The sequence below is a fragment of the Taudactylus pleione genome, unplaced genomic scaffold (genome assembly GCF_031769625.1).
Source record: "Taudactylus pleione unplaced genomic scaffold, aTauple2 ptg000012l, whole genome shotgun sequence".
Lineage (NCBI taxonomy): Eukaryota > Metazoa > Chordata > Amphibia > Anura > Myobatrachidae > Taudactylus > Taudactylus pleione.
In genome coordinates this window covers 19,348,793-19,376,226 of record NW_028284415.1, presented here as the reverse complement: position 1 = coordinate 19,376,226, position 27,434 = coordinate 19,348,793, and the positions used below count along the sequence as shown (strand labels likewise).

At 43.3% G+C, this 27,434-nt stretch overlaps 1 protein-coding gene and 1 pseudogene across 3 annotated transcripts in view; both read right to left on the bottom strand.

Annotated features, from left to right (window-relative positions):
- MYH10 (myosin heavy chain 10) overlaps positions 1-27,434 on the bottom strand; it is a 190,638-nt gene that overhangs the window by 157,706 nt on the left and 5,498 nt on the right. For all 3 annotated transcript variants that reach the window (XM_088468837.1, XM_088468841.1, XM_088468846.1), the window contains exon 2: positions 24,397-24,768. In XM_088468837.1, coding sequence (XP_088324963.1) covers positions 24,397-24,741 — 345 coding nt within the window. In that variant the 5' untranslated portion in view covers positions 24,742-24,768. The remainder of the gene's footprint in view (positions 1-24,396; positions 24,769-27,434) is intronic.
- Positions 6,671-6,787, bottom strand: LOC148542511 (5S ribosomal RNA; annotated as a pseudogene).

Sequence of the window (27,434 nt, the reverse complement as noted above, 5' to 3'; positions counted from 1 at the left end):
CACTAGATGATTCGGTGCCTGACCACCCGATATGTCAGCCCCTGTCGCATCCCGCTGCATCGGGTAGTCAGCCGCATCTTCAGGTTGGCCTGCATGTAGGGCCGACCTGACGACCCCACGGGAGCGCGCACCAGGCGACAGAGCATACACACGAGAAGATTTTGAACGATATGTTGCTCTTATGCGTCGGAATCGGGCATACCGTTCCAGAAATTGCATACTATGTACGCACCGTAAGTAGTGAATTTTTTTCAATTATCAAAATATTGAATAAGGCAGGAGTAGGCAACCTATGGCAGCCCAGCTGCTGTGGAACCACACATCCCAGCGTGCCCAGCCACAGTTTTGCGGTTAGGGCATGCTAAAACGGTGGGAAGGCATGCTGGGATGTGTATTCCACTGTGGCAAGGTATGCCACAGGTTGCCTATCCCTGGATTAACGCATATACAACAATATTTTTTATGCATTTTGGATGATCATCCTCTAAAAACAGTTTTAAAATAAATCTGGCCCCAAATAAATTACAGGCAAGTCACATTTGAGACAGACGGCTACACAATGGGGAAGATTTCTATGAGCATCCTTTAGAACTGGCAGCGAGCACTGCGCCAGCTTGGTCAGAATACAATTGAGCAGAGCAAACAGCACAAGGCTTCTCCCGACCCATCCATTGTGCGGGTGAATTTATTTTGCAACATCTTGTTTCTCTGATATAGCATGGCTCCAATTCTGTGAGAAATCACAAAATTAGTTTTCTTGTGTTTACTTAGAAAATTCTCTCTTCATCACTAAAGGTCCGGCTGCACACAGCCAGAAATGTGTGGGAACATTCGGATGGAACCATGCTTTCAATCTAAGGTCGAACACATTCAGTGCGCTTGTTGTACTCCTTGGCCTAGGTCTCATGTAACAGTGACAGCAAAGAGATGGGATAACAGCTGCTGTTATGAGGCAAGTAATGCATCTATCTACTAGTCTCTCACCAGCGCACTGGTTACTGGCGTACAGCCATGCCACTTTCTCCGGCTGTCAGGCGATTCGCATGTTCATTAACTGAATAGAATACTCATTTCTCATAATGGCAAATTAATAGGAAATCTGTTAATGCTGCATAAAAGGCTGGGTTTAGAGTAAATGGGAAGCAAAACAGGAACCACTACATTTGCCACAGTAATTAAATTTTATCGTTAACATGTAACATGGGCATAAAATGTTACTGGTTTCTTTTAGGACATTTTAAAATAATGCTACCTAAATTATAGTTCCCACAGAACTCCACTGAATTGTAAGATTGTCAATCCTGGTCATAAAGTGCGTAGGAAAACGTATATATACACAAGGCTTTCGTTTTATCAGACCATCAACGTCATAACATTTTCATTAAGCTCCGAGGAGATGCGCTGAACACTTTTAAACAACATCCATGTGTTGTGTAGGAGGCCCAAGAACAAATTGACAACTTTTAAATACATTTCAATCCATTTGCCCTAAACAAATGGATAAACAAGTTGGATGTATATAAGCTTTGCCTCATGTAGGGCATGTTTCACACATTTTTCTGCCACCTCCTTTGGCTTTATTAACCATTTGGCTACAGCACTATAAATTAGGTATGGGCATCATTCCCTGATGATATTTCCGAAAGATCGACCTTCACCTCCCAATACATTGTGATTTTGGATTGATTTTCAAGGCACGATGTATTGATAGAATCAATGCTGCAGCCCAATGTGCATGTGTCAGCTTTTGTTTCCTTTTTTCTCTTTTACTGTGCAAGCGTGATTTTTACAGCTGCACTAATTGTTTGCAAGAAGGTCGATATTATTGTCATAATAATATTCTGTATTAAATACAGGTAGCGTTCCCGCAGGGAACCGTGCCCTGCTCGATTTTTAAGTGGAGAAGTGCGGCTTGCCCTTATAGCGGCCCACTGCTAAAGCAACCTGCTTTAGTGTCACGCGGGTAGGAAGATTTGCGGTTTATGATCACTGCCGGGTGAATAAATGCCATGCGTACAGCATCTATTCACAGGAGAGTGAGAGGACAGCTTGTGGGAAGCCCAGCACCTCCGGAAGTGCTGGGCACACCCCCCAAGTGTGACTAATTGGGGTGTGTCATGAGGACACGCCCCTCCCCGGTCAGCCACGCCTCCTTTTCGGGAAGCGCGTGGCTGGCCACCTTAGTGTTAAAGTCGGGCAGGGCACTTAACAGATATGGCAATCCCATTTCGATCCAAAAGATTGATTTGGGGCCGCTGATTGGTCATTCAAACGTGAAAGCTCTAATGCTCACACTGGTTCCAGGTTAGCCTAGCCTGTGAAAATTCCACTTGTCTGATTGGCTATAGACTGGCCTATCACGGTGAGCGTTCTAATGCTCTGATTGGCTGCAGGTTACACTAGCCCTGTGAAAGCTCTAATGCTTGGCTATAGAGAGGCCTAACACCGTGCAAGTTCTAATGCTCTGATTAGTTAATAGTTTGGCCTAGTCCTGTGAATGTTCTAAAGATAGAGAAAAAAAAAAAAAAGTGTTTTCAGCCTGAAGTTGATCACACTATGGCTACTTTATTTTGTCCATGGTTTAAGTGTAGTACAATGACAGCTAGGGTATCACAGTTAAAATACACTTCCAAGACGGTCTATGAAAGGGACTATTTAAATATACTTTAATGTCCCAAAAATGTATTATTGCAGAGTTAGCATTACTGTAGGAAGACAAGGGAGAAAATGGGATTTTGGTACCTACCGGTAAATCCTTTTCTCTGATTCCACAGGGGACACTGGAGGTGCTTACGCTGGGGTATAGAGGCGTGGATAACTGGAGCCGGCACTTTAATTTAGAAATGTGAAGCTCCTCCCCCTCTATGCCCCATCAGCCCTCAGTTTAGAAAATGGAAGACCGAGAGGAGATGGAGAACAAGCTCAGTAATAAAAAAGGGGAGAAAAACACACAATAACTGAATCATACAACATACGGAACAAGCCGAACAGGCAGGCAAAGAGCGCAGAGGTGGGCATCCAGTGTCCCCTGTGGAATCAGAGAAAAGGATTTACCGATAGGTACCAAAAACCCATTTTCTCTTTCATCCACTAGGGGACACTGGAGGTGCTTACGCTGGGGACGTCCCAAAGTTTTCCCAATGGGCGGGAGCGCTCTGCGGCGCCTGCAGAACTAGACGGCCAAAACGGTATGCCGAAGCAGCAAACGTACCAAATTTGTAAAACTTGATAAACGTGAGAACTGAAGACCAAAAGCCCGCACGGCACAATTGTGACGTGGAGGCTCCTCTACTGGCCGCCCATGACTCACCCACAGAACGTGTGGAATGAGCCAAAATGGACGAAAGAGGCCCACGGTCAGCACTAACATAAGGCTGATGAATAGTCAGCTGAATGCAACATGCCAAAATCTGCTTAGACGCTGGCCAACCCCTCCGAACAACAACATAGAGGACAAAAAAGCGACTCAGACTACGAAGGGACGCTGTCCTGGCAACATAGATGCGGAAAGTCCTTCACCGACGACTGTACCACAAGAGGCCGATTGAAATGAAAAGCCGACACAACCCTGGTAAGGAAGGCTATAATATAAGACAGAGCACCCAAATCTGAAAATCTGCGAGCCGAAGCGAGAGTCAGGAGGAGGACAGTCTTTCAATCTTGGTGCTTAAGATCAACTTCCTCCAAAAGGTTCAAACATGGGCGACTAAAGATCCCAGGGAGCTATTGGAGGTACAAAAGGGGGCTGCACACGCAAGACCCCTAGAAGAAACTTCTGCACCTCAGGAATGAGGGTCAATTTCCCTTGAAAGAAAATGTAAAGGGCACAAACCTGCACCTTTAAAAGGTTCCCAGGCCAGAATCCAGACCTGTCCGAAGGAAAAGCAGAAACGAGACGAACGAAAAGTCCTAGACGGAAGACACCGACTGGAACACAATTTGAGATTTAAGCACGCCAGAAGCGATGATAATGCACAGCCGAAACTGGCGTTCTGGTGCGTATCATGGAAGGAATAACCGCAGAATGAAACAGAAAGAAAGTTTTGCTCTTTGTTGTTTCTAGGAATAACCGCGTCTGGTATGCCTCTGCATCCTAGGATATCGGTTTTAGAGCCACCCCGTGAAACTCAGTTGTGCTAAGTTGGGGTGTATGAAAAGGGGCCCTGCTGCAGAAGATCCAGGCGCCGAGGAAGGGGCCACGGATCATTCGACAATAGGGACCGAAGGTCCGACAATCTACTTCTCCGAAGCCAGATCGGAGCCACGAGAATTACAGAGGCTGTCTCTTGTTTATCCTTTGAAGAAGACGAGGAAGAAGCGTAATAGAAGGAAAAAGGTAAACGAAGTCGTAGATCCACGGACTTGTCAGAGCGTCTACTGCTTCTGGTTGCGGATCTCGAGATTTGGACACGTATACCGTGAGCTGACAATTCAGTCGTGACGCCATGAGGTCCACCTGAGGACCCCCCCATCGACGTATCAGCGCGATGGATGAAGCATCCATTCCCCGGGATGGACATCCTGTCGATTTAGGTAATCTGCTTCCCAGTTGTTCACACCCGGAATGAATACCGCCGACAGGATTAGACTGGTTCTCAGCCAATCGGAGGATCTGAGTTACTTCTCGCATAGCCATGCGACTCCAAGTTCCTCCTAGGTCGGCCTCAACTCTTACAGGACGAGCCTTTAGAAACTCTATTGTCTCTATCAGAGCATTGTAAATCGCTCTGAGTTCCAACACATTTATGGGCCACGTCTGTTCTAGAGGAGACCATCTACCCTGAAAGTGGAAATCGAGGACTACTGCTTGCCATCCTCGGAGGCAGGCATCCGTGTTACGATGATCCAGTCTCGGACTCCGAATTTCCGGCCCGCTAAAAAATTGGTGAATTGCGTCCACCAGAAAAGGGCCACTCTGGTAACCGGGCTCAGACGGATCTGTCGATGTAGAAGCAGATGAGACCCTGATCCCTGTGCTAACAGGTCCAGCTGAAAAGCCGTCCGAACTTCAGTGTCTCAAAGGCAGCTACCATCCTTCCTAAGAGACGCAGACAAAGAAGCATTGACACCTTCCTTGTTCTGAAGACCAGTTGAACTAACAGGATATCCCTGGCCTTGTCTGTTGGAAGAAAAATCCTGTGATTCCGTATCCAATATCATGCCCAGAAATAGAAGTTTCTGGTACGGATTGAGATTTGACTTCTTGAAGTTGACTATCCAACCGTGTTGGGTTAGAGTGTGATAGGTCAGTAAGGCATATCTAATAAAAGAGATACCGATGGAGCCTTGAGGAACAGATCGTCCAAATAAGGGATTACGGGGGGAGCCGAGGATAACCCGAACGGCAATGTCTGAAACTGGCAATGATCTTAATTATGGCAAAATGCAGAAAAGCCTGGTGTGATTCCCAAATGGGAACAAGGAGATAAGCATCCTTGATATCCAGGGATAATAGGAACTCCCCTGGTTTCAAGCTCACAATGTTCACTCCTGATGACCGAAGGAGAACGATCATGACTGACATGAATTTGGACGATACATCTTCAGATACAGGTTTAAAGACCTAAGGCTTAGTATGGGTTTGACCGAACCATCCGGTTTGAGCACTACAAACAGGTTTGAGTAAAAATCCCATACCTCGCTAATGCTCCGGAACCGGAATTAGCACAGATGACACCACTAGAGACCTGAGAGCCTCCTGTAGAATTCGTAGTGAAGAACCGAGGTGGGGCTTCGAAGTCTATTCGGTACTGTGAATCCACGGTTCTGAAGAGGTCTGGTTCCAAACCTGTTGAAATTCTTGCAAGCGGGCTCCCACCGCAGGAGACCCCATGTGGGACGGAAGACCGTCATGCCACCTGTTCCTCAACTGGTTTGGGCTCTGGTCTACGTGGAACCATGTGAGGACGACCTATAACTCTGCCGCCTCCGGTTGCGTGGGAACTTTCTGGCTCTACCACAAAAGGAATGAGGCGCTCGAAAGGAATCAAACGAAGATCCAGTATAAGGTCTTCTGGGATCCTGAAATAGCAGATGCAGATATGTGAGCACTAATCTGACTGGTCAGCCCTGCACACCACAGCCTTGTTAACCCAGGCGGTAACAAGGGTAGGTCTAAGTTGAGCTCCCGCTGCGGTATATATAGATCTAAGTGTTGTCTCCAACCCACGATCCGAAGGGTCCTTTAAAACAGTAGCTCCCGACACCGGAAGTGCTGTTTTCTCAGAGACACGGGAAACAGAAATCTATAGGAGGAGGTGTTTCCCACTTCTCCATCATGGATGATGGAAAAGGGAAGCTAGACGGAAACCTACGTGGAATTTGGAACCACTTATCTGGCTGCATTGCTCAACAGATGCTGTCTTATAAGTACTGCGCAACGAGGAATTCTTCGACCGACTCTTCTGACTGGAGAACAGGCATTAGAGTACGCTTTTGAGACAGTTTTTTGTTTTTTTTTGGTAGGAAGTGAAGGGTGCAGGCACCGCTGCACCCCTTACCTGACCCAGGATGTCTGGAGATTTGGTTAACCCAGCTATCCAGGGAGGTTAAGACCTGCGCGCCTCAGCCAACTTTGCTAAGTCTGGCATAACTCCTACCACGTCAGTGGCCCAAGGCGGTGTAGGAGAGTTAGGAATCGCCATCTGTGGATCCATTGTTAGCATCACATAACGTACAGCACCTGGTATTCACGGGCGATCCCATCCAAGTACTAACCAGGTCTGACCCTGCTTAGCTTCCGAGATCAGACAAGATCGGGAGTGTTCAGGGTGGTGTGGCCGTAGGCTGGACCCCGTGGCATGTGGCTTTTTCTGTTTGTTGTTACACTTGGAACAGACAAACAGCTTTTGAGAAGCCTTGGTTCTGTTGGACATGGTACACACAGTCACCCAGAGAAACACAGCATAAAACAGAAAAGACACAGACAAGATAAAAAACAAGAAGGCTGTGGGATACAGAGGAGGAGAAACCCCCCTCCCACAGATCAGACTCCCCTGCACTTACACCCCAGTTACTTACAGCCTCTCTACCAGGATGTAATCAGGAGATGTACTTGTCCTGCAGCAGAGGAATGGCAGCAGAGGTGTCCAGTCTTTCTGTGTCTCTTACACTGCAATCGTCTTGTAATGGAGATGCAGAATTTATGAGAGAACGGCAGCCCCACTGTTATACAGCCATTGCCGCGTATAGGAGAGAGACCGTCGCTGCCTTTAAGCTCCGCCCCTTCTTTATGCCCTAAAGGGCTATACAAGATGTCTGGCCATTAACCTCCCCCCGCGTGTCACCGCATTTACAGCGGGGATAGGGAGAGCAGGTGCAGCCGCGCGGTAGCCCACTTAATTAGCTGCCCCAGTTAATAAGCGGGAAGAGAGAGAGAGAGCCGGGTGCCGCGCTGTAGCGCTCTTAGTCAGCAGCCCCGTGCCTCCTGTAATAGCAGAGAGGGGGAGAGCCGGGTGCCGCTGCGCTGTAGCGCTCAGTCATTAGCCCCGCGCCTTGTAATAGCACGGAGATAAGGAGACTCTGCATTAGCAGCCTTGCGCCACTGTAAGAGCGGGGTTCAGCGCCTTAACAGCGAGAGGAGGGAGAGCGCACTTACGGCCTGATTCAGAGCCGCTCGTAAGCGGCCGCTCGTTCGTTCCGAGCGATGTTTGCACAACTGCGCTTGCGTACGGATCGTAATACGCATGCGCGAACCAGTCAGTGCGGCCGAAAATCGTTTGTTCGCTAAATAGCGAATGCCTGCTATTTTGAGTGACAGGAGGAGGCGTATGTGGGTGGTAACAGGGGAAGGTGCTTGAAAACGGGGAATGGAGATCAGAACGCAGGCGTGCTTAAAGGTCAAAACGGGCGTTTTATGGGTGTGCATAATTAATACAGCAGCGTCATTGACCACGTCACTGGGTTATTTTATAGTCAGAACTGCTCGCAAGATTGTGGTAGGAAAAACCAACCACAAGAATAGCGAGCCGTTCATACGCTGGTCGATGTACTCGATTAATCTAATAAATAGCGGACATGACGTAGGATGCGAGCGGCCAGGGGGCGTAGTTTTTAAAAAACGACCGCAAGTTTTGTTCGCTCGTTCAGACCTAGAGGCGTGAACAGACCGCAAAGAGCGAACGGTTCATTTGAATAGCCACCCCTTTTTTCTGAACGAGCAAGCGCAAATAGCGTCCGGCTCTGAATCAGGCCCTTAGTCAGCAGAGCAGGGAGCCGTCTGCATTAGCTGCCAAGCACACTAAGTTCTGTAAGAACGCTGGGCAGCGGCGGGTGCGGGAGCCGGGAGATGCGCAGGTGGTTACTCACTTCGTGGTCCCCGATGGAGTCTCTCTGTAGTGTTCAGCACTTCTCGCTCTTGTTGAGAATGTGCTGTGGCGGTAAGGAGCGGTCAGTGCTTTTAGTATAAGCGCTGTGCACTCCTTCCTGCCTCCTATAAGGACAAGGATAAGGAGAGGTGGCGAAGGGTACCTAATATAGTGTAAAAAGTGTACAAAATAAACCTAAATAAAAGAAAATAATAAACATATATGTGCTGCTGGAGCACAGCAGATTGTAAACAGCTCCATGAGGCACATTTTCTAAACTGAGGGCTGATTGGGCATAGAGGGGGAGGAGCTTCACATTTCTAAATTAATTAAAGTGTCGGCTCCAGCTATCCACGCCTCTATACCCCAGCGTAAGCACCTCCAGTGTCCCCTAGTGGATGAAAGAGAAAAATAATTTCAGGATTTACACAGTTCTCTTCCATTACTTCACAAACTACTCATTTACCCAATTAACAAAAATGGGGAAACAAACAATTAAAAAAAAGAAAAAGAATGACACTGTAAATTCAAAACACAAAGGGCTTTTCTAACATGCAGTAAGCACACGTCTTATAAGGAACACTCAAAATGGTTACTCTGTACACGCTGTACCTTTAAAATCAGTAAACTGAAGAAAAAGAAAAAACGCAAAATAAAATATATTTTTTTCTCATTGTTTTATTAAATATCATTGTGTGTGTATTTCCACAGTGTCTTTTTAAGAGTCCTGCACAGCAGACAGGTCTCATTTGCTGATAACACACTTGCTGCTCTATTCTCACAGTCCCTCTTGTGCCACCGATAATTATCTTTTACTTATATGGCGCCACCAAGTCTCCATAGCACCCCACAGGGAAAATTGCAATAATACAGACAATCAATATAATTAAAATTAAATCAAAAACAAAGATTACAAGGGGATAAAAAATAAAACAGTTACTATAAAAGACAACTTAGTGACTGACCATTATTAACTGTAGTACTACAGCTCAGCATAACCAAATACTAGCGCTCAGCTGGAGATCTTGCCCAGGGACCAGAGCTGTCTCAGCCATGTGGGCAAGAGTTCCCCACAAAGAGCAGTGTCTCAGCTACATAGACAACAGTGCCCCACAATCATGGAATATTGTGCACATAAACTGACCAAAAAAGTTTTTGATGGGGTTTTCACTATTTTATATAGCATTGGTAGAGGAAGGTTTAGATGTATGAACCATTCATCTGTGACAGAAGGGAGCAGAGCAGTGACTATTATAGCAAAGCAGTCACAGAAAAAAAAAATCTAATCTTATACCAAGTTGATGTACAGTAGCTGCCTATAGTGCTGAAACAGCAAAGTGAGAGCCAATCAGAGCTAGCAATGTGCCCTGTTGTATTGCTTAGCAGCAACCAAGAGTGGGGAGGAAGTCCGGAACTGAAGCAGGATCACGTCTGAGGCAGACAGAGGGCCTGAATCAGATTTGAGAATAGAGTAGGAAAGAGCAAGTAACAGTGCATCTTGGTGAAACCATGCTGCAATGCAGGTGGGGCAGATTTAAAAAGTGCAGAGAAATTTAGATTTGGGAGGGGTGTGTCCAAACTGAAATCTTAATTCCGGTTAAAAAATTAAACTGTCCAGCATTTGTAGGCTACATTCAAAAGAGGTTACCTGGATATGGTGGGTAGGCCCATAACCTTGGCCATGATTATGCTAAAAACCTCTATTAATTGCAAAATTTTATTGCATTTATATATTATCAATAATTTGGAGTTGTGCACCTGAGATTTATCTGTTTTTGTGCCTGCAATTAGTCTCATCAGGTAGCACCTCCCATTATATATATTCAGGGTGTGCAGTCCAGAAAGCTTTCCCATATACTACATTCAAAAGTAGCCAGTATTTAGCCCACAAGCAAACATATGTAGTTGCACCCCTTGAATTGCAACATCTTACTCTATTCCTAAATCTGAATCAGGCCCAGAGAGTGAGAGACAGCCTCCAATGAACCCATGAAGATGCCCGGATACAGTTACAGTAGCCAGGTAGGAGCCAGGGGAGGCATAGCCAACAGTAATTTAATAAAAACCAACCATCGGAACACCAAATGATTTTCATTGGATGGTGGCAAATATCAGACCGCCACCATCAAATGGTAAAAACGGAACACAAACAACGATGGTTAGTAACCATCAGATTCCGATGTCCATACCTATGCGTAACCTACAGGTGGACTCTGGCCAACACTCCTCCACTGTTAAGTGCTCACTCTCCAGTGTATTGTTCCCGCTCAGCCAGGAAGCACCTCCTATGGAAGTCAGCGTTGTTCTCGGACCGAGGCACCACAGTGAGGAAGCTCAACAGGAAGTTCAAAAAATACAAGGTACATTGTGCAAAGAGGACATTGCACATCGCCATGTTCTGCAGCTGGGGAGGAGTGCGCATGGAGGCTGCGGAAATATGGACATGTACCCCAGCCTCGGGGACATGCAGCTGATAATACGTACTGTAGCTGCAATACACATCTCTCATTCATGATCCTCCTGCTTTTCCCAGCACATCCCAGTGGCTGGGCCCCTGCCAGCTGCAAGGCAGCAGCAGTGGGGGTTTTGGTGACAATGGTGAGATGCAGGGGGCAGGAGTGAGAAGCAGGGGGTTGTGATAAGATGCAGAGGCCTGTGGTAAGAAACAGGGGCCTAGGGTGAAATATAGGATGCTGATGTGAAAAGAAGTGGGTAGGAGTGAGAAGCAGGGGGCTTTTGTGAGATGCAGGGGGGGAGGGGTAAGAAGAAGGAGGCTGTGGTGTGATGCAGAGGGCTGTGGTAAGAAGCAGGTGCCTGTGGTGATATGCAAGGGGCTGTGGTGAAATGCAGGGGGAAGTAATGAGAAGCAGGAGGCTGTTGCGAGATGCATGGGTCTCTGGGGAGATGGCGTAGGTTGTTAGGATATGCAGGTGGGCTATGGCGAGATGAAATTGCCTCGTGCGAAGCTGGGGTGAGTCACTAGTAAGATTATAAATGAAAACAAGATAATGTTAAATAAATGTTTTCTTAACACGGAGTCTGATTTTAACGTTATTACTTCAGGTAAAGACTCTCACTACATGACTAAGAATACAAGCAGCATCTGATCACAATGAGTTAGTAATTGCCCTATCTACCCAGTGCTGACTCTTTTAGAGGAATGTGGCGTCTTGTGACACTACACCAGCAGCGGACATACACTAATTTCTTGAATTGCGCTGTTTTAGGACACGTTTAATTTGTCCTACATTAGTACAAGTAGGACTCATCTTCGGGAGCTTTGTCATCATGTGTAAAGTAATAAATAGGGAGAAATTCAGGCTCCATAAAATCATGCCCATAGTCAAAGCCTCAACATGTGACTTTTTCATTTAAATCCAGAGCTAACATACAATATGTGGAAGCAGTATGATTCTTCTCTGTCAGCGTGTACACTTCAAAGCTCCGGCACACTGGGAGACTAGAAGGATGTGAGGTGAGGTGTGCAGGAAGACTTATTGTATATGTCTGCACATGTGGAAGTGACAAAGAAGACGACTGAATGAGAAAAAACAAGCGGATGAACAGAAAGAAATATTTGCAACCAGGTGTGCTTAGCAACTATTTATAGACATAAATGTGAAATAGAACCAAAAATAATCAGACGGGCGCGATCAAGAATAGCAGCTAGTTCAAATAGGAGTTGTCAAGTTCCAGAAACAGATAAATAAGTGGTTGAACAGCGCTAGTGAAAAAAATTAAAATTGATAAGAGACGGGTGTAATACTCAGCAATCCCAATATTATTATTAATTGTATTTATAGCGTTACTTCATGAATGAATATAGCAATGCTATCCAATCAAGGTATATAAATTATATGTACAAACCTAATATGGCTCTTTTACATTAACAGTAAGTATCACATACAGCTTGGTTCAAATATATTTATTGCTGCATATATAAAAACAAATTAAAAATAAAAAATTCACAATATGCGGTTAACAAATTGGTCCAATCTCTGGCACAAATAAAATCATGAAATTCACATAGTCATTGTGTAGCTATAAAGTAACTGACACTTCGTGAACCACAGCACCAATGAATAGTAGGAGTTAATTGAAGGGCACTCCGGGATAATATCCAGCTGTAAGGTAGTATGTATTACCGGCTTTAGTAAGCACTCTGTCCCAAAGTATGGCCAGGAATCCTGCCTTGTAGTTAAAGCAATGGTGGATGCAGCTGGGTTGTGGATAGATAGATGCTGGGTACAGAACTCCTGATAGTTCTCCAGGTAAGTGTGTCAGTATGGAGGGCATTGCTATATTCTATAGCATTGCTATATTCATTCATGAAGTAATGCTATAAATACAATTAATATCAATATTGGGATTGTTGAGTATTACACCTGTCTCAATTTTTATTTGTCTACTAGCGCTGTTCAACCACTTATTATAAACGTGAAATAGTCATTGGTGTGGGCAAGAGAGGAGCTTGAGAGTAGACTTGGGGTGGTCAAAAGAGAAGAGTTCTAGAGTAGACTGGGGGTGGGAAGAAGAGAGGAGCTCAAGAGTAGACAGGGATGGGGAGAGGAGAGGGCAAGAGAGAGGAAGTAGTGTTCACTCTAGGTGCAGGGTGCTGATCAGCAAGGAGGGCATATTTAAATTTTGAAGGGCAAAATTGTACACGTGATGTATTGCTACAGCTATTGTAGCTGTAGGGATATATCATGTCTAAAGTTTTGTCCTTCAAAATTTAAATGCACCTAGAGTAGGGGTAGGCAATAAGCAGCCCCCTAGATATTATAGAACTACACATCCCAGCATGTCATGACACAGTTTTGCTATTTGGCCAAAAATGTTGCAATGCATGCTGGGATTTGGAATTCAACAACAGCTGGAGGGACACTTATTGCCCACCCCTGACCTAGAGTAAACACTAGAGGAGCTCAATATTAGACGAGGGTTGTGCAAGAGAGTAGACAAGGGATGGGCAAGAGAGATGCTTAAGAGAAGATCGGAGGGCAAGAAAGAGGAGCTTGAGGGTGGACCACAGGTGAACAAGGACATTAAAACTTTGCTTCTATATATACACACACACACACACACACACACACCAAAATCATCATCTAGTCCCTGTTATTCTGCCTCAGGTAAAGGCATTGAAAGAGCCACTACTCAATGTAACTATTTCACTGTGCATATTTAAAATTTAGGAGCATTTGCAAGACCCTTAGGAAACAATTCAAATAGCGTTGATGTGTCCAACGAACATCCCGCGATGTTCAGCTGCGCACACTTCTGCCTAGAACAGTAGCTCAACATCCCCAACTTTCCCTTGCACTTCTACGGGGTGCGAGGAAACACTAGTGACATTTCTGGTTGTGATGTACCATTCGAAAACGGCAAATGGTGGCCTAGCCGCTATCTGAATCGCCCTTTTAGGGAACACAAATAATACAATACTGAAAAAATATCATTCACCTTCCTTAGCTCAGTAAGGAAGCCCACTCTGAGGGCTCATCGGTGTTGCCTGAAATACTAGCCCTTGACAGCCTATTTAAAAGTGCTTGTGTGTTTGGCACTGAAAATAGGCTCAAAAAAGCAGTGAAACAAATCTTTACAATGGAAACAAGGGATAGAACAGTAGATATATCAGGGATGGTAGTACTGCCAGCTCTAGAGCAAAAATCAGGTGTCCGTGGCCAGCCGAGATAAGTATTTGATAATGTTCATTCTAGCACCCTGCACCTGTCACAACCCGTGCAGTTCCTCTTTCCAGTCTGTGGTGTTGCTCTCTGCTCTGGTGCTTCTAGCACACTAGTCTGTATCTCAGTAGTTTGTTGCATTAGCGGAGTGTGCTAGAAGCACCAGATTAGAGAGCAACACAACAGGCAGGAAAGAATAACTGCATGGGTTATGAGAAGTGCAGGATGCTAGAATGAACACTATTTGAGATAGACTATTAATTAGATTTGTGAATCCTGCAAACAATGTAGAAATTAATGCAAAGTGATTTCTCGTCAGAAAGTGTGTGTACAGATCTATTTGAGAACATTATTTATTGCCTACCAGCATTATAGTTTGTGTGTAGTTGGAGTGCAAAAAACCTCACGCCATACTACTATCCTTAGCACTGCCCCTGACTTTAGTCAGGTCTTGGTTTGTACAACAGATGTAGTTTCTAGACATCTAAAGAGGCATCACTTGACCAGTTAAGGTTTTGTGAAGACAAGTAACTGGTTATAGCATCAGATATTTCTAGAGGCCTCTCAAACTATCCTGACAAAGGCCTATAGTAGTGAAGTATAATCGGATGTGGGTGGCTGGACCTTTTAAACATTTGATCATTGATCAGACAAACAGTGAGTTGCAACAAAACAGATACCCTATTATCACTCATAAGAGGATATTGCTACCTAGAGCACAAGGCAGTCTACCACTGTGTCCATATACATTTAGCAATTCAATAAATGCAGTAAAAACTTTATCTAAAAGTATAAGACTTTACCCTATATTCAATAGCATAAAACACAAAAACTCTTCCCTCCCCACTCAGAAGAAAGTCTCCTTTTACATGGCAAGCACTCCAACCATAGATTGTCTAAAGGCCCATAACGAATTACTCCTGCAGAAAAAGAAATAAACATTGAATTAGGAATGTGTGTATTCTGTGGACCAAGTGGAGGGAAGCAGTTTATCAGTGTGAGGAATGCTGGAATGTGCAGTCTACTGGCCCAATTCCAAGGACACACACATTACAGAGCAGATCAAAACCAAGGCTTATAATACCTTTTTTTTTTTCTTTTTTTAAATAAAATATTTAAAACGTGCATTAAATGTCTTCGGCTGAATTTGTATCTGGAATGTAGACTACAGTTATGATATAACCAATAGTATAGGTATAATGCAACTGCATTGAATATTTGTGCTTGTGTGTATATAGTGTGCCCTGTGCTTGAGAGAGAGTCAGATATACAAGTGTCACAGATCAAATGAATCAGTGCAGTCTTCCGATGCCTTTTAGTCGCATGGTAATGCGACTAAGGCACCTTTACAGGTGAAAAGATGCTCGGTGCACAGGACCTGGCGGTTCACTGACGCCAGGCATCTCATGCCACATGGCGTATTGAGGCCAGAAGTATAAGGACATAACCTTATAGAATATTCACTTGAGCCTATAAATAGTGAATAATATTCACTATATGAATAAAGACCACCAGTCTAATATTTTACTTAAGTTCCCCTTCATTAAGGGAAAGGCAAAGTTGGAAGCATCCTCACAGAATTGTAACTTGTCACTATGTAATTTTGAATTCAATGCATTTTGTCAGGCATACGCTTAGACATTGCTCTTCTAGGAAGTAGTGTGAAAACTCACCATGACAAATCTGCGGCTAAAAAATGAAAAAGTACTGTGGTTACATGGTATCCTAAAGTTGAAGTCAATGTGGCGTCTACACACAGTAGAAGCAGAGACTGTGTCTTGAGCCAATATGGAAGATACTGCAGACAACATATTCACTAGGAACTAGTGACAGCACTGTGCTCAATTCTGGAAGAACTATTTATGTATTTAAGAGACAACTTATTCTATCACAAGGCAGCAGTGATATCACTAAAGAACGGAAACAAAGAAATTATTTTGTACAAACTAATCCTTGAAACTTTGTGCGTTTTGCCTTCACCAACTTCATGTAACACTTCTGAAACAAGACTTTTTAGCAAGTCAGGAGTGATCTTCAGCTGTCTGCAGACATGCCACATCTACAGTGCATCCGTTAAGTATTCACAATGCTTCACTTTTTCCACATTTTGTTATGTTACAGCCTTATACCAAAATGGAATAAATTCATTTTTGCCCTCAAAATTATACACACACACACACAATACCCCATAATGACAACGTGTAAAAAGTTTGAGATTTTTGCAAATTTAAATAAAACACACTAAGAAATCACATGTACATAAGTATTCACAGCCTTTGCCATGAAGCTCAAAATTGAGCTCAGGTGCATCCTGTTTCCACTGATCATCCTTGAGATGTTCAAACAGCTTAATTGGAGTCTACCTTTGGTAAATTCAGTTGATTTGACATGATTTTGAAAGGCATACACCTGTCTATATAAGGTCCCACACTTGACAGTGCATGTCAGAGCACAAACCAAGCATGAAGTCCAAGGAATTGTCTGTAGACCTCCAAGACAGGATTGTCTTGAGGCACAAATCTGGGAAAGGGTACAGAAAAATATCTGCTGCTGAAGGTCCCAATGAGCACAGTGGCCTCCATCATCTGTAAATGGAAGAAGTTCGTAACCGGCAGCGCTCTGCCTAGAGTTGGCTGGCCGTCTAAACTGAGCGATCGGGGGAGAAGGGAGGTGATCAAGAACCCAATAGGCACTCTGTCAGAGCTGCAGCATTCCTCTGAGGAGAGAGGAGAACCTTCCAGAAGTATAACCATCTCTGCAGCAATCCACCAATCGTGTCTGTATGGTAGAGTGGCCAGACGGAAGCCAGTCCTTAGTAAAAAGCACTTGGCAGCCCACCTGGAGTTTGCCAAAATGCACCGGAAGGACTCTCAGACCATGATGAGACAAAGATTGAACTCTTTGGTGTGAATGCCAGGCGTTATGTTTGGAGGAAACCAGCATGGTAGTGGCAGCATCATTTTGTGGGGATGTTTTTCAGCGGCAGGAACTGGGAGAATAGTCTGGATAGAGGGAAAGATGAATGCAGCAATGTACAGAGACATCCTGGATGCAAACCTGCCACAGAGAGCTTTTAACCTCAGACTGGGGCAACGGTTCATCTTTCAGCAGGACAACGACCCTAAGCACACAGCCAAGATATCAAAGGAGTGGCTTTAGGATAACTCTGTGAATGTCCTTGAGTGGCCTAGCCCAGACTTGAATCCGATTGAACATATCTGAAAATGGCTGTGTACCGACACTTCCCATCAACCTGATGGAGCTCGAGAGGTGCTGCAAAGAGGAATGGGCGAAACTGCCCAAAGATAGGTGTGCTAAGCTTGTGGCATCATATTCAAAAAGACTCGAGGCTGTAATTGATGCCAAAGGTGCATGAACAAAGTATTGAGTAAAGGCCATGAATACTTATGTTTGTTTTTAAATTCAATTTGCAAAACTCTAAAAAAAAACAAAAACAAAAAAACTTTACACACTGTCATTACCCTGGGGTATTGTGTGTAGAATTTTGAGGACAAAAATGAATTTATTCCATTTTGGAATAAAGCTGTAACATAACAATATGTGGAAAAAGTGAAGCATTGTGAATACTTTCCGGATGCACTGTATCCTGCCAAAGGCTCCGTTTCCCAGCTGCATACATCACATTAACCTAGTGGCTCCTGCTGCACAGTGTGGCTAAACACACTGCTGGTCAACACTGCCGCTTCCATAGCAGACTTGTCTAATCATTGCTGTTGTGGCCCAAGTGTCCACTTCCTCAGCGAAAAGGCTGCTTTGCTTTACAGGTCAAAGACTTCATGGGGGATTCAACGGTTGGTAGCTCCCGTCTAAACTGCACAGGAGCTATTCAATTGTTTAAGTGAGAATGCACGGGATTACCTGCAGTTACTGTGCACCAAAGAACTTGCAACCAGACCCAAAGCCCTACTTTACGTGAATTTCTGATGACACCTCAGGAGGGTGTAAGCAGAAATCCGCAATAAGTGCAGCCTAGGGGCTGGGTGCACAAACAATTGAATAGGTCACATGCACTTTAGACAGGAGCTACCAATAATTGAATTGCCCCTGCATTAGTCTGTCTCGGGACACTACCGGTGGTGATACCATTGTTGGGAGACCATCCATTAACCATCTGCCTGCCATCCGGAACCACCTCCTCTAGTGCTTATTGAGGCCTACTTACACCTGGGGCCTCCTCTGCAATATTTACTCTACCTATGACGACAGGGCCACTCCAGTGTGCCAGAGGGGCTGATATCTAACCTGCACACCTCTTACCACCCGGGGGAATTTCACTCTATAATGAGACCATTTCTGACTATTACTACCTGTCTGGAGGCACTGAAAATTCTCTGGTCAGTTGGTGGGGTGAATAACTTCTTTCAACATCACTGCACAGACTGCAAAACATCTAATGTTTTACTACTGTACAAATGTACTCTGCAACACATCCTCCCCATTTAAACTTAGGGCCTGATTCAGACCCGCTCGCGAGCGCATGGTGGGCCAATGCACACGCGCAGCGTGCGCAAGCCCCGCTGTGAGAAATCACTCGCTCCGGGGCTAGCAACAAAACGGGGCGGCTGTCAATGTTGATTGACAGCTCGCTCCATTTTGTAGGCGGGGAGGGGGGGGTGGCTGTACAAACGGAAGGAACACCTGACGTTTGTGGGAGGCCCTACTGACATCACTCGTGATGTCAGTAGTGGACTTCCTGCTCTATTAAAGCAGGAAGTCCACTTGGGATTGCGGGGGCTGAGACCCTACCACAAGGGTCTCCTTGCAATGCCGGCGAGCGGCCTGGAGGCTGGAATTTTAAAAGAAAGGGACGCCCTGATTCAGAGAATTTTAAAAGGAAGGGACGCCCTTAGTCCACAAATCTCAATACTGAGGCCAGGACAGACCACCCTTCTCTAATACCCTGGCATGCCAATTGGCCTACCATAATGTTTTTCATCCATCCTATGCTCCTGTCATATAGATATACTGCCTGTACCTTGACAGCCACAGACATCACCGAAGCACCCTGCAGCCTGTAAAGTTTTGGTACTTCACATGGCCTCGATTCTATTAGGCTTTGCAACCGAGATGAGATAGTCATCCTCCCCTTGATCAATATAATACTGACTCCTATTGTTTTTTTATCCTCTCCCTTTTACTTTCATCATATACTGCCTACACTGTTATGTTCATGTCAGTAATAGCTGCCTTAGGCAAATTCTTCTGTCTGCCATGCGATTTGATTGCAATTGCATCAATCTTCATCCTGTCTACTTGTAACTGTCATTTTTTAATCTTGTACACCCCTCTCACCTACTGTAATGTTTTGCTCTCTGCTTTGTACTTACTGTACTATGGTTAACTGTTGTCTATTGTACTTATGCCCTGTAATTTGGATATGTTTTTATGTTTATCCATGGTACACTTTGTGGCACCTTATAAATGACAGAGAATAATAAGAATACATTCGGAGCAGTCTGTTTACCAAGGACATATACAGATAACATGCAATTCTTTTAAACAATACTAAAGGGTCCCGGGGTGCCAAATGTAGACACCACAATGTCTCTGGAACAATGTAGGGGAATGCTGCTCTTCAACACCATCTTATTCAATAAGGATTTCTGGACAATGAAAGCTTCCATGACAAAACATGGAAGCCAGTTACTATGTTATCCTTTATCAATGTAAACAACAGTGACACTTGCTATAAAATGAAAAAAAAAAATAGTTGCTGATTGATAAGAGATGAAGGGTGCCCAGGAAGACAAACAAAAACATGACTTCCGTACAACAGGAAGAGATGTCTAAAGAAAGATCAATAAGGATGTTTTTCATTAATCAGATTAAAATAGGATCTCAGGTCACAGATTTGAAGAGATCAAGAAGACAGAAGGATTTGTTATGTGTCGGAAATAGCATTTCAGCAAGTTGCTCTAGTATTGAAATGCAAACCTCCTCCTATAGAGTATGAGTATGCTGCCTAACTTTAACAAAGGAATGGCACAAAATACCAAGGTACTTCTGCTGTTGACACTGATCCCTAGTGAATTGCTAGGCCTCATTCTCATAAATATTGATTCAGTGCACAAAATGTCTACCTAGGTAGTGGGAGGAGCCTCGCTGATGTTACTACTATATAATGGATGGCTAGGCAGCCTAGGAAATTACGGCATGAAGGTAACAGACATGTTTTCAATTGTACCCCAAAGCACTGCCAAATCTTTTGAACATTACCACAACTGTAAAGAAACTATTCAGTTTTAGTTGCAGACTTCATGTTCCTAAGTTCTGCAAATACTGGTTATCCATCTCTCTATCACAACAGAATCCTCTCCCTGTCAGAAATTCATTACATTTTACTTGGGCACTGTACAGTTACTTTGGACTCATTTGCCAAATTTTTTTTTTTGATGAATGAACTTTGTTTTATATAGAAATGAATTTGAACCCACGATCTGCAGACATCAGCGTGACTCTGTACTATTAGAAGGAGCGGGGTCCCACAGCTATTGCTCACTGCTTCCCACTTGCTTCTGTTCCCTCTCCCTATACGTATCATAACAGTGCCACTGTCACATGCAGCCATGTCTTCACTTAAACAATTACAATAGTGAACAGGACACTGCTCCAACTAGCACACCCATCTCCTGAAATTATTTCTATGATCAGATTGCTTACAGGTTGTTTTATACCCCCATACTTTCAAACTGGGGAAACAGACAAGCAGGAGATGACAAGCGCTTAACAAAAAAGTAGTGAATCCAAAATTAAATGCACCTCAAAAAGGTTTGACACAGCTACACTACACAAATTAAACTATTAGTATCATACAGGGTTTATATACTGTTAATCCAGAGGTTTATGTATCGCTAGAAACTTGCGCTATATACCTGTGTAAATGAAAACTTATAGACAGAGGACAGTGTAAAGAGCTCATGCCGAAAGTTACCCATTCCTTAAAAAGAATATATTTATTTTTTTTGTTCATTATTTCTTAAATTCAGTTTTCAAGATTAGCTCAGACTATAGGAATTTTAGTTTAGTTTTAGTTTGAAGCTTTTTAGGGATATGATGGAGTGCAAGCTATCTACTACTAACAGGAGATTAGCAGTCTCAATGGATTCCTGTAGACGCTCTTAGACTGAAATAGAAAAGTGACAGACGTCTGCATTCTATAGCATCCCGCGTCTGTGTGTGACAGCTTATCTCCTGGCAAAGGCTACCTTTCTTTCTACACTGAATGAATGCACCATCCATTCTTTCCCTCTGACACAATACATACTTGGTCAGGCCACAACCATTCCTTGGCGGAGTCTTGCTATGCTTTCCCCTCCTGACTAGAAAAAGCTAGCTATGCAGATAAAGCTACAAGCGCTGCAGGACTCACCTCACACTGGAAAGTAGAATACAGGACTTAAAGAAAACTGGTTTTAAAAAACAGTAGTAATGTGTTTATGAAATAACTAAGCGGTTATAATTAAAAAGGGTCACAAAAATGCAAACACCTAATATCAAAAAGAGATGGCATCATTTAAATACACATGTAAAAACTGTCATAAAATTATATGCATTGTTGAATACCTACCGTTCTATAATACTGCTATTTGTCAGTGTGTAATGTGTGTGGCCATTTCAGTCCTTGGGCTTTAATTACAAAGTGCCAGCTTTTGTAAGCCCCCGATTGCCGGCGGGTCGGAGGAGACGTAGTTGAGATCCCGGCACTTCCAACCCGGTTGAGGTATAAATTTAAAACAGCACTCAAAATAAGTGTAAAGCCCGGCTTGCTTTACACTGAGTGCGGTTTTAAATTTTCACCTCCAAATCGCTGGGAAGCAGGGGCTTACAAGAGCCGCCGTTTCGTAAATAAAGCCCTTTCAATGTGTCCCTCCCCAGTTCCTTCAATGGACCACAGCTGAAAATCTGATGTACATGAGGAAAACAATCTTCTCCATCATACAACAGGCTCACCTCAAATCTGATGTGCCGGGTTAATAGTATTATAATAAATATACTATGTAATGATTACTATAGGCTTTTTTTTTTTTAATTCTTACCATAACAGATAAATAGAAATCTATTTGCATTAACATTTTAGACCCCTTAAAGCATGCCCATTGCCTGTACATTTGTGAGAATGTTATCCGTCATCTCACCTAGTATCAATTACATAATTTCGGGTCTCAAAATGCCATGTGAACGGTATAGCAGATGGATAGAAAGAAGCCAAGGAGGGTTTTATGTTGATAAAGCAGAGATACAGTGGACAGCAGTGCTAGCAGATATTTCTTTTTTATAATTAATATAAAATGTTTCACATACTTCCCAACGCACCATTTGTAAATTAGGCCTTCCTACTTGAAAAACCACAGACTTGTCCAAACCATACGTTCCATCACAAAACTGTGCCCACAATATAAGGAACTCCAGGCTTCTTGACACAAACATTTATTTTTAGAGTCTAATATGACAGGCGACATTCAATTGTTTGTGCCACTGAGTGCAAGTATTGTGGGCGCTTATTACTTACTGTGCATGTCGCACCCATATACGCACAAACTACTGGACGCACTGCCCAATCATCATTTTGAGAGCACCCAAAAGCCCAACTTTGAATGGATTTTTGCTCGTTGGGTGAGAGCAGAAATAATGGACATCCACGGCACTGAATATCGCCCATCACTTTAGACAGGAGCTGCAGGCGCGAGTAAACAATTGATCCCCCCTACATCTTGCACAGTGGTTAGCCTTGCTGATGCTCAATGCCCCGGTTATGAGTTCTATTCCAAAGAAGCCACCCCATGTGTGGAGCTTGTATTTTAACTTGTTTTTGGGTGGGTAGGTTAATTGTGATACTCTGTGCTAGATAATTTACAATGTAAGCTCTAATAGGGAAGGTCATGTTTAAAATATTTTGTAACCAAGATGTAGAAAATATTTTCATTGTGATACTGCATGGTAGGTAATACTTTTATACAAAACCCAACTAGTTATACATAATTAACATAACACATGTGCAGTGGTTATTTTTGCTTTTGTTAGATTCATTAAACGTGGCCTCTTACCACTGAGGCAGATAACAATGGTCACTCTGATGGGAAGCTGTTAAGTCGGAGAATGCCGGTTCTCACAACTTAACCTGGGTGTTTAGTCGCGGGAAATGGCATTCGCCAACTAAAGTGCCGGCCGTGAGGCTGTTAGCGCAGCGCTAAGCTGGAAATAAGCCTCACGGCCAGCACTTGGGTTGGACTTCTCCTCGTACCCTCAGGAGTGAACCGCCCCCAAGGATCTATTTTCCACTGTGTCTAATAGGTGCAATTAAAAAAAAAAATATATATATATATATATATATATATATATATATATATATATATATATACACACACACACACACAAAACCATCTCATGAAACCCCTGAACAGTACTGTCATAGCAAACTACTCAACATCTTCCTTTTATAGACATTTTTTATATATGTTCAATATAGGTTTGGGCCAATTTGCATAAAACTAATTTATACAATTACCTAATGCAATGCTATTGATTACAAAATGCATGACTGCTTTATGTTGGTTCTTGCAAATAGTCATTTCCTAATCATACTATAAAATAATCACTTCTCCTTTCGATGGAAGAGCAATAAGTAATTCTTCTAATAACAATTGGTCCGTCATAAAAACGTCAAGGATATGACAATGCTGTATATCTGAATAAAGCTGGAGCCAAGATACACTATGGGAGATATTCAGTTAGTGGCGATAGCCGCGAGATGGTAGCATTCCCACTGATTTTCCGCTGCATTTTAACCACCAACGCTGCAGATTTTTTTCTTGCATCACATACATTTTGGATAACCATAAGTGATGATGTGTGCAGCCATACATCGCCGCTAATTTATTAGCCATTCCCCCCCCCCCCCCCCCTTACCCTCCCCCTCCCCCCAGAGTCTGCTGGAAACACTGATGCCGGATTTTCAAATGAGCATAGAAAGAGCAAGATAAATGAAAGGAGAGAACAAGGCTTTCAATGCAATGGAACCTGTTCCAGCTCTCACTAGCATAGAACAGGATATCTAACCATCTGTAGAGTTCCACTGGCCTCATCTAACAGCAAATATTTGGTTTATTTTGTGAAGACTATTAAAATTGCCATTATATCTGAGCCCTGTTGAGGTAGTCGTGGCTAAAGAAGAATTCTACAACAATTATATTTCATTTACAAAAAAAATTACATATTTCAGTCAGAGAAGAGAATGCAGCCCATAATTATACTAGTAGCTCATAGTGAACTATTGTATTAGACTATAAAATGGCAGTGTCACTATGTAGTCCATGGGTACACACTTCAACAAGGTGTGCGAGTCGTATTGGCGCATTCAATAGTCATAAGTCACACAAAGTACTTACGTAGATGAGTCCTGAGTAATATCTGTCCTTTAAGTTGTGGAGCACGGAGGCTTCATTTAGGCAAGTCAGCTCCGCCATATCCTCAACTTTGGAAAACTTGGGTGGGTTCATCTTCTGGATGTCATCTTTGTTAACCATCGCCTTCTTGCCATTCTCGGCTAGCTCCACCACCACCTCATCTCCTCGCTCCTCCTTAATGCTGGCAGCCTCAAACCCATGCCGTTCTGATGGCACCCACACCAGCTTCTTGGCTGTCCAGTCAGCCTGGGTGGCTGGATTGTAGACCACATCACGGTCCACAAAGAGATATCTCTCTGGATCATCCTGTCCCACTCTTTGAGACATTATGACTTTGGAGTGTCTAGGAATCACCTAAGAATAGAAGACAGCATGGTCAATAATATGAATCACCAGAAACACACCACATAGCTGATATCAGTTGCTATACCAGTGACTGCAAGTCACAAATTAATATACTATGGAAACAAATGAACTGCTGTTAGAGAAAGGTTTTAAAAGAAATTGAGCTTACGGAATGAGTATAACATATGAAATAAACTTTCGCTGAAAATTAAAAAATTCATCTAGTATCTTACATTTACTCATGCTGTATTAGGTATTGAAGGTATGCAACTGATCAGTACAACAATTCAACACCCTTACATTCAACTTTATTTATCTGGCTTGACCCCCTTAAGGAGCAGTTATTCTCATACATTATACACAAACAAATCATAATTTTAAATTCATTACATGACCCTTCTTCTCTGTCCAGACCCTCACAGGGTTCTCCCAAATCTCCATACACTTCTAATAATTGTCGTTTTGTTATCGATCGCTTACATATGTTTCGGTTTCTTGTACTCCTTTTTGTTTGGCTCAAATTGTTTGTGCTCCTACTGCTGTAATATTATAACTTGAATAAAAGTTTGAGATTGAATAAAATGTGCTTAGGATATCCAGATCGCCTTTGTAGATTTGTGCAAACAAAATGAAAACAGGCTGCATTACTTCATTGTAGCTAAAACTATATGCATACCTGTATATCCAAACTTAATTCTCCATGCAGCATTTGTACTCAAGTAAGCACAGATACACATGGCACTTAAAGGCGCGTATCCACTAGACAAGAAAAATTAGCGATTGAACGATTACGACATCGTTCAATAGTTCATTGATCGTGCAGTAAAATGCCGCCAACGACCAGCGATGCGCGTTCCCGCTGGTTGTTGTTGACATTTGTCATCACCTGAACATGCAAAGCCAACCTGACGAGATCCTCAGGTTGTGCATGTTCGGGGATGAGGGAGGGTGTCTGCACTGACTGACATATCGTTCAGTGTGGGCACATTATCCACTGCATAGGTAGGAGAACGATTGAATGATTATAATGTTGTAATCGTATAGTCGTTCCACTCTTGTGTAGTGGATACGCACCTTTAGGGGAACAGATGTGCGACTGAAACACCAGCTTTTAAAAGCTGCATTTAATCCCTTAAATACAGATATGTATTGATTAACAGACTCGGAACCAGCGTTTAGAAACACAACAAATTATGGTTCAGAGACTTTTTTTTTGCTAAAATAGGTCAGTGTTTTAGAGATTAAAGGTGCCCACACACATAGCGATGTGCTCCCGATCAGCCGATGTACCTGTTTTCCCCCTGAACTCTCCCCGGCAGTCCTGCACACGATTTGGTATGAAAAAGCTGCCAATGTGACACACGATCTATCGTGCCTCCTAACTACTCCAGTGCATCCTGACTTGAGATTGTCAGATCTGCCCTACAGCACGGCAGATCTGAAGATGCGATGTGCGACCTGCGGGGATGCGCACTGCATCGTGAGTGGGGACTCACGATTTTGGCCATATTTTACACGATGTCGTTCCAATGCGTCGGAATCGGCCAGATCGGGTAAAATATCGCTGTGTGTGTGGGCAGCTTTAGGGCCCCATTTATTAACAAGTTTCATCACCAAAAAGAGTGATAAATTTTACTGTGTATGATAAATGGTGCTCCAGCCAATCAGCTCCCAACTGTCATTTTTCTAACATTTGGGAGCTGTTTGGCTGGAGCACCATTTATCATACACAGTGACATTTATCACTCATTTTGGTGATAAAACTCATTAGCAAATGAGGCCCTAAATACTGCAGTTAAGAGCCAGTATTTTAATCACTCAGGTGACATAAACCTTAGAGCAGAGCTTCCAAAGATCAGATTGTTTAGAATTAGATACGACTATGTGAGAAAGTCCACAAATCAGACCCTATGATTGAAGCCAGCTTAAGAACCAGTACCATAGGGAATGCCTAACTATCTAAGAAGGGCAAACAATACAGTTTATAAACACTTTTTAACCGATGCAGTTTTACAGGATTGTTTTTCTTATTTTAATTTTTAAAATATTTTTGCACACACCGTTCTTTGCAGCTCTCTATAACAAACAACAAAAATATTTGCTTGGCAGAAGCTAGAAGATAACCTTTGTCCTTAGCAAGGGTCAATGGGTTCTCTATCATTTGAAAACCACTAATCTGTTTTGTGTTTGGAAAGACATGAGACCTTGTGAAGGCCAGCTGCTGTAAAGTAATCCATTACTGTTCTCCATCTTCATGGAAAAATTTCACAGAAAAAAAAACACCATTAACAATTTCCTGTGGTTCACCTTCGAGTAAGTCTATGGACCTGGTTCAGAGTCACATGCTGCTGCGACCGTTTTAGCTTTTTTCCACAGTAGACGAGTCCAAGACTTTATGCTAATGCTAGTATCAGCTCTTCCCCTGGTGTACAAATGTGCATCTGACTGTGTAAGGACTAAGACACTAACACCACTTAGTGCGTCATTAGATGCCATCATCGGTCACACCATCGAAACTTTCACCAGCCCTATGGTAGGTGCAGATCTTCTGTCAGAGTATGGCCTCCGATATGAGCGATTATACATCTGAGTACGCAACCATTTCAGCGACACTCCCATATCACACCCAGAAGACAGACAATTTGCATGCATCTGAATAATAACCTCCCAGTCAC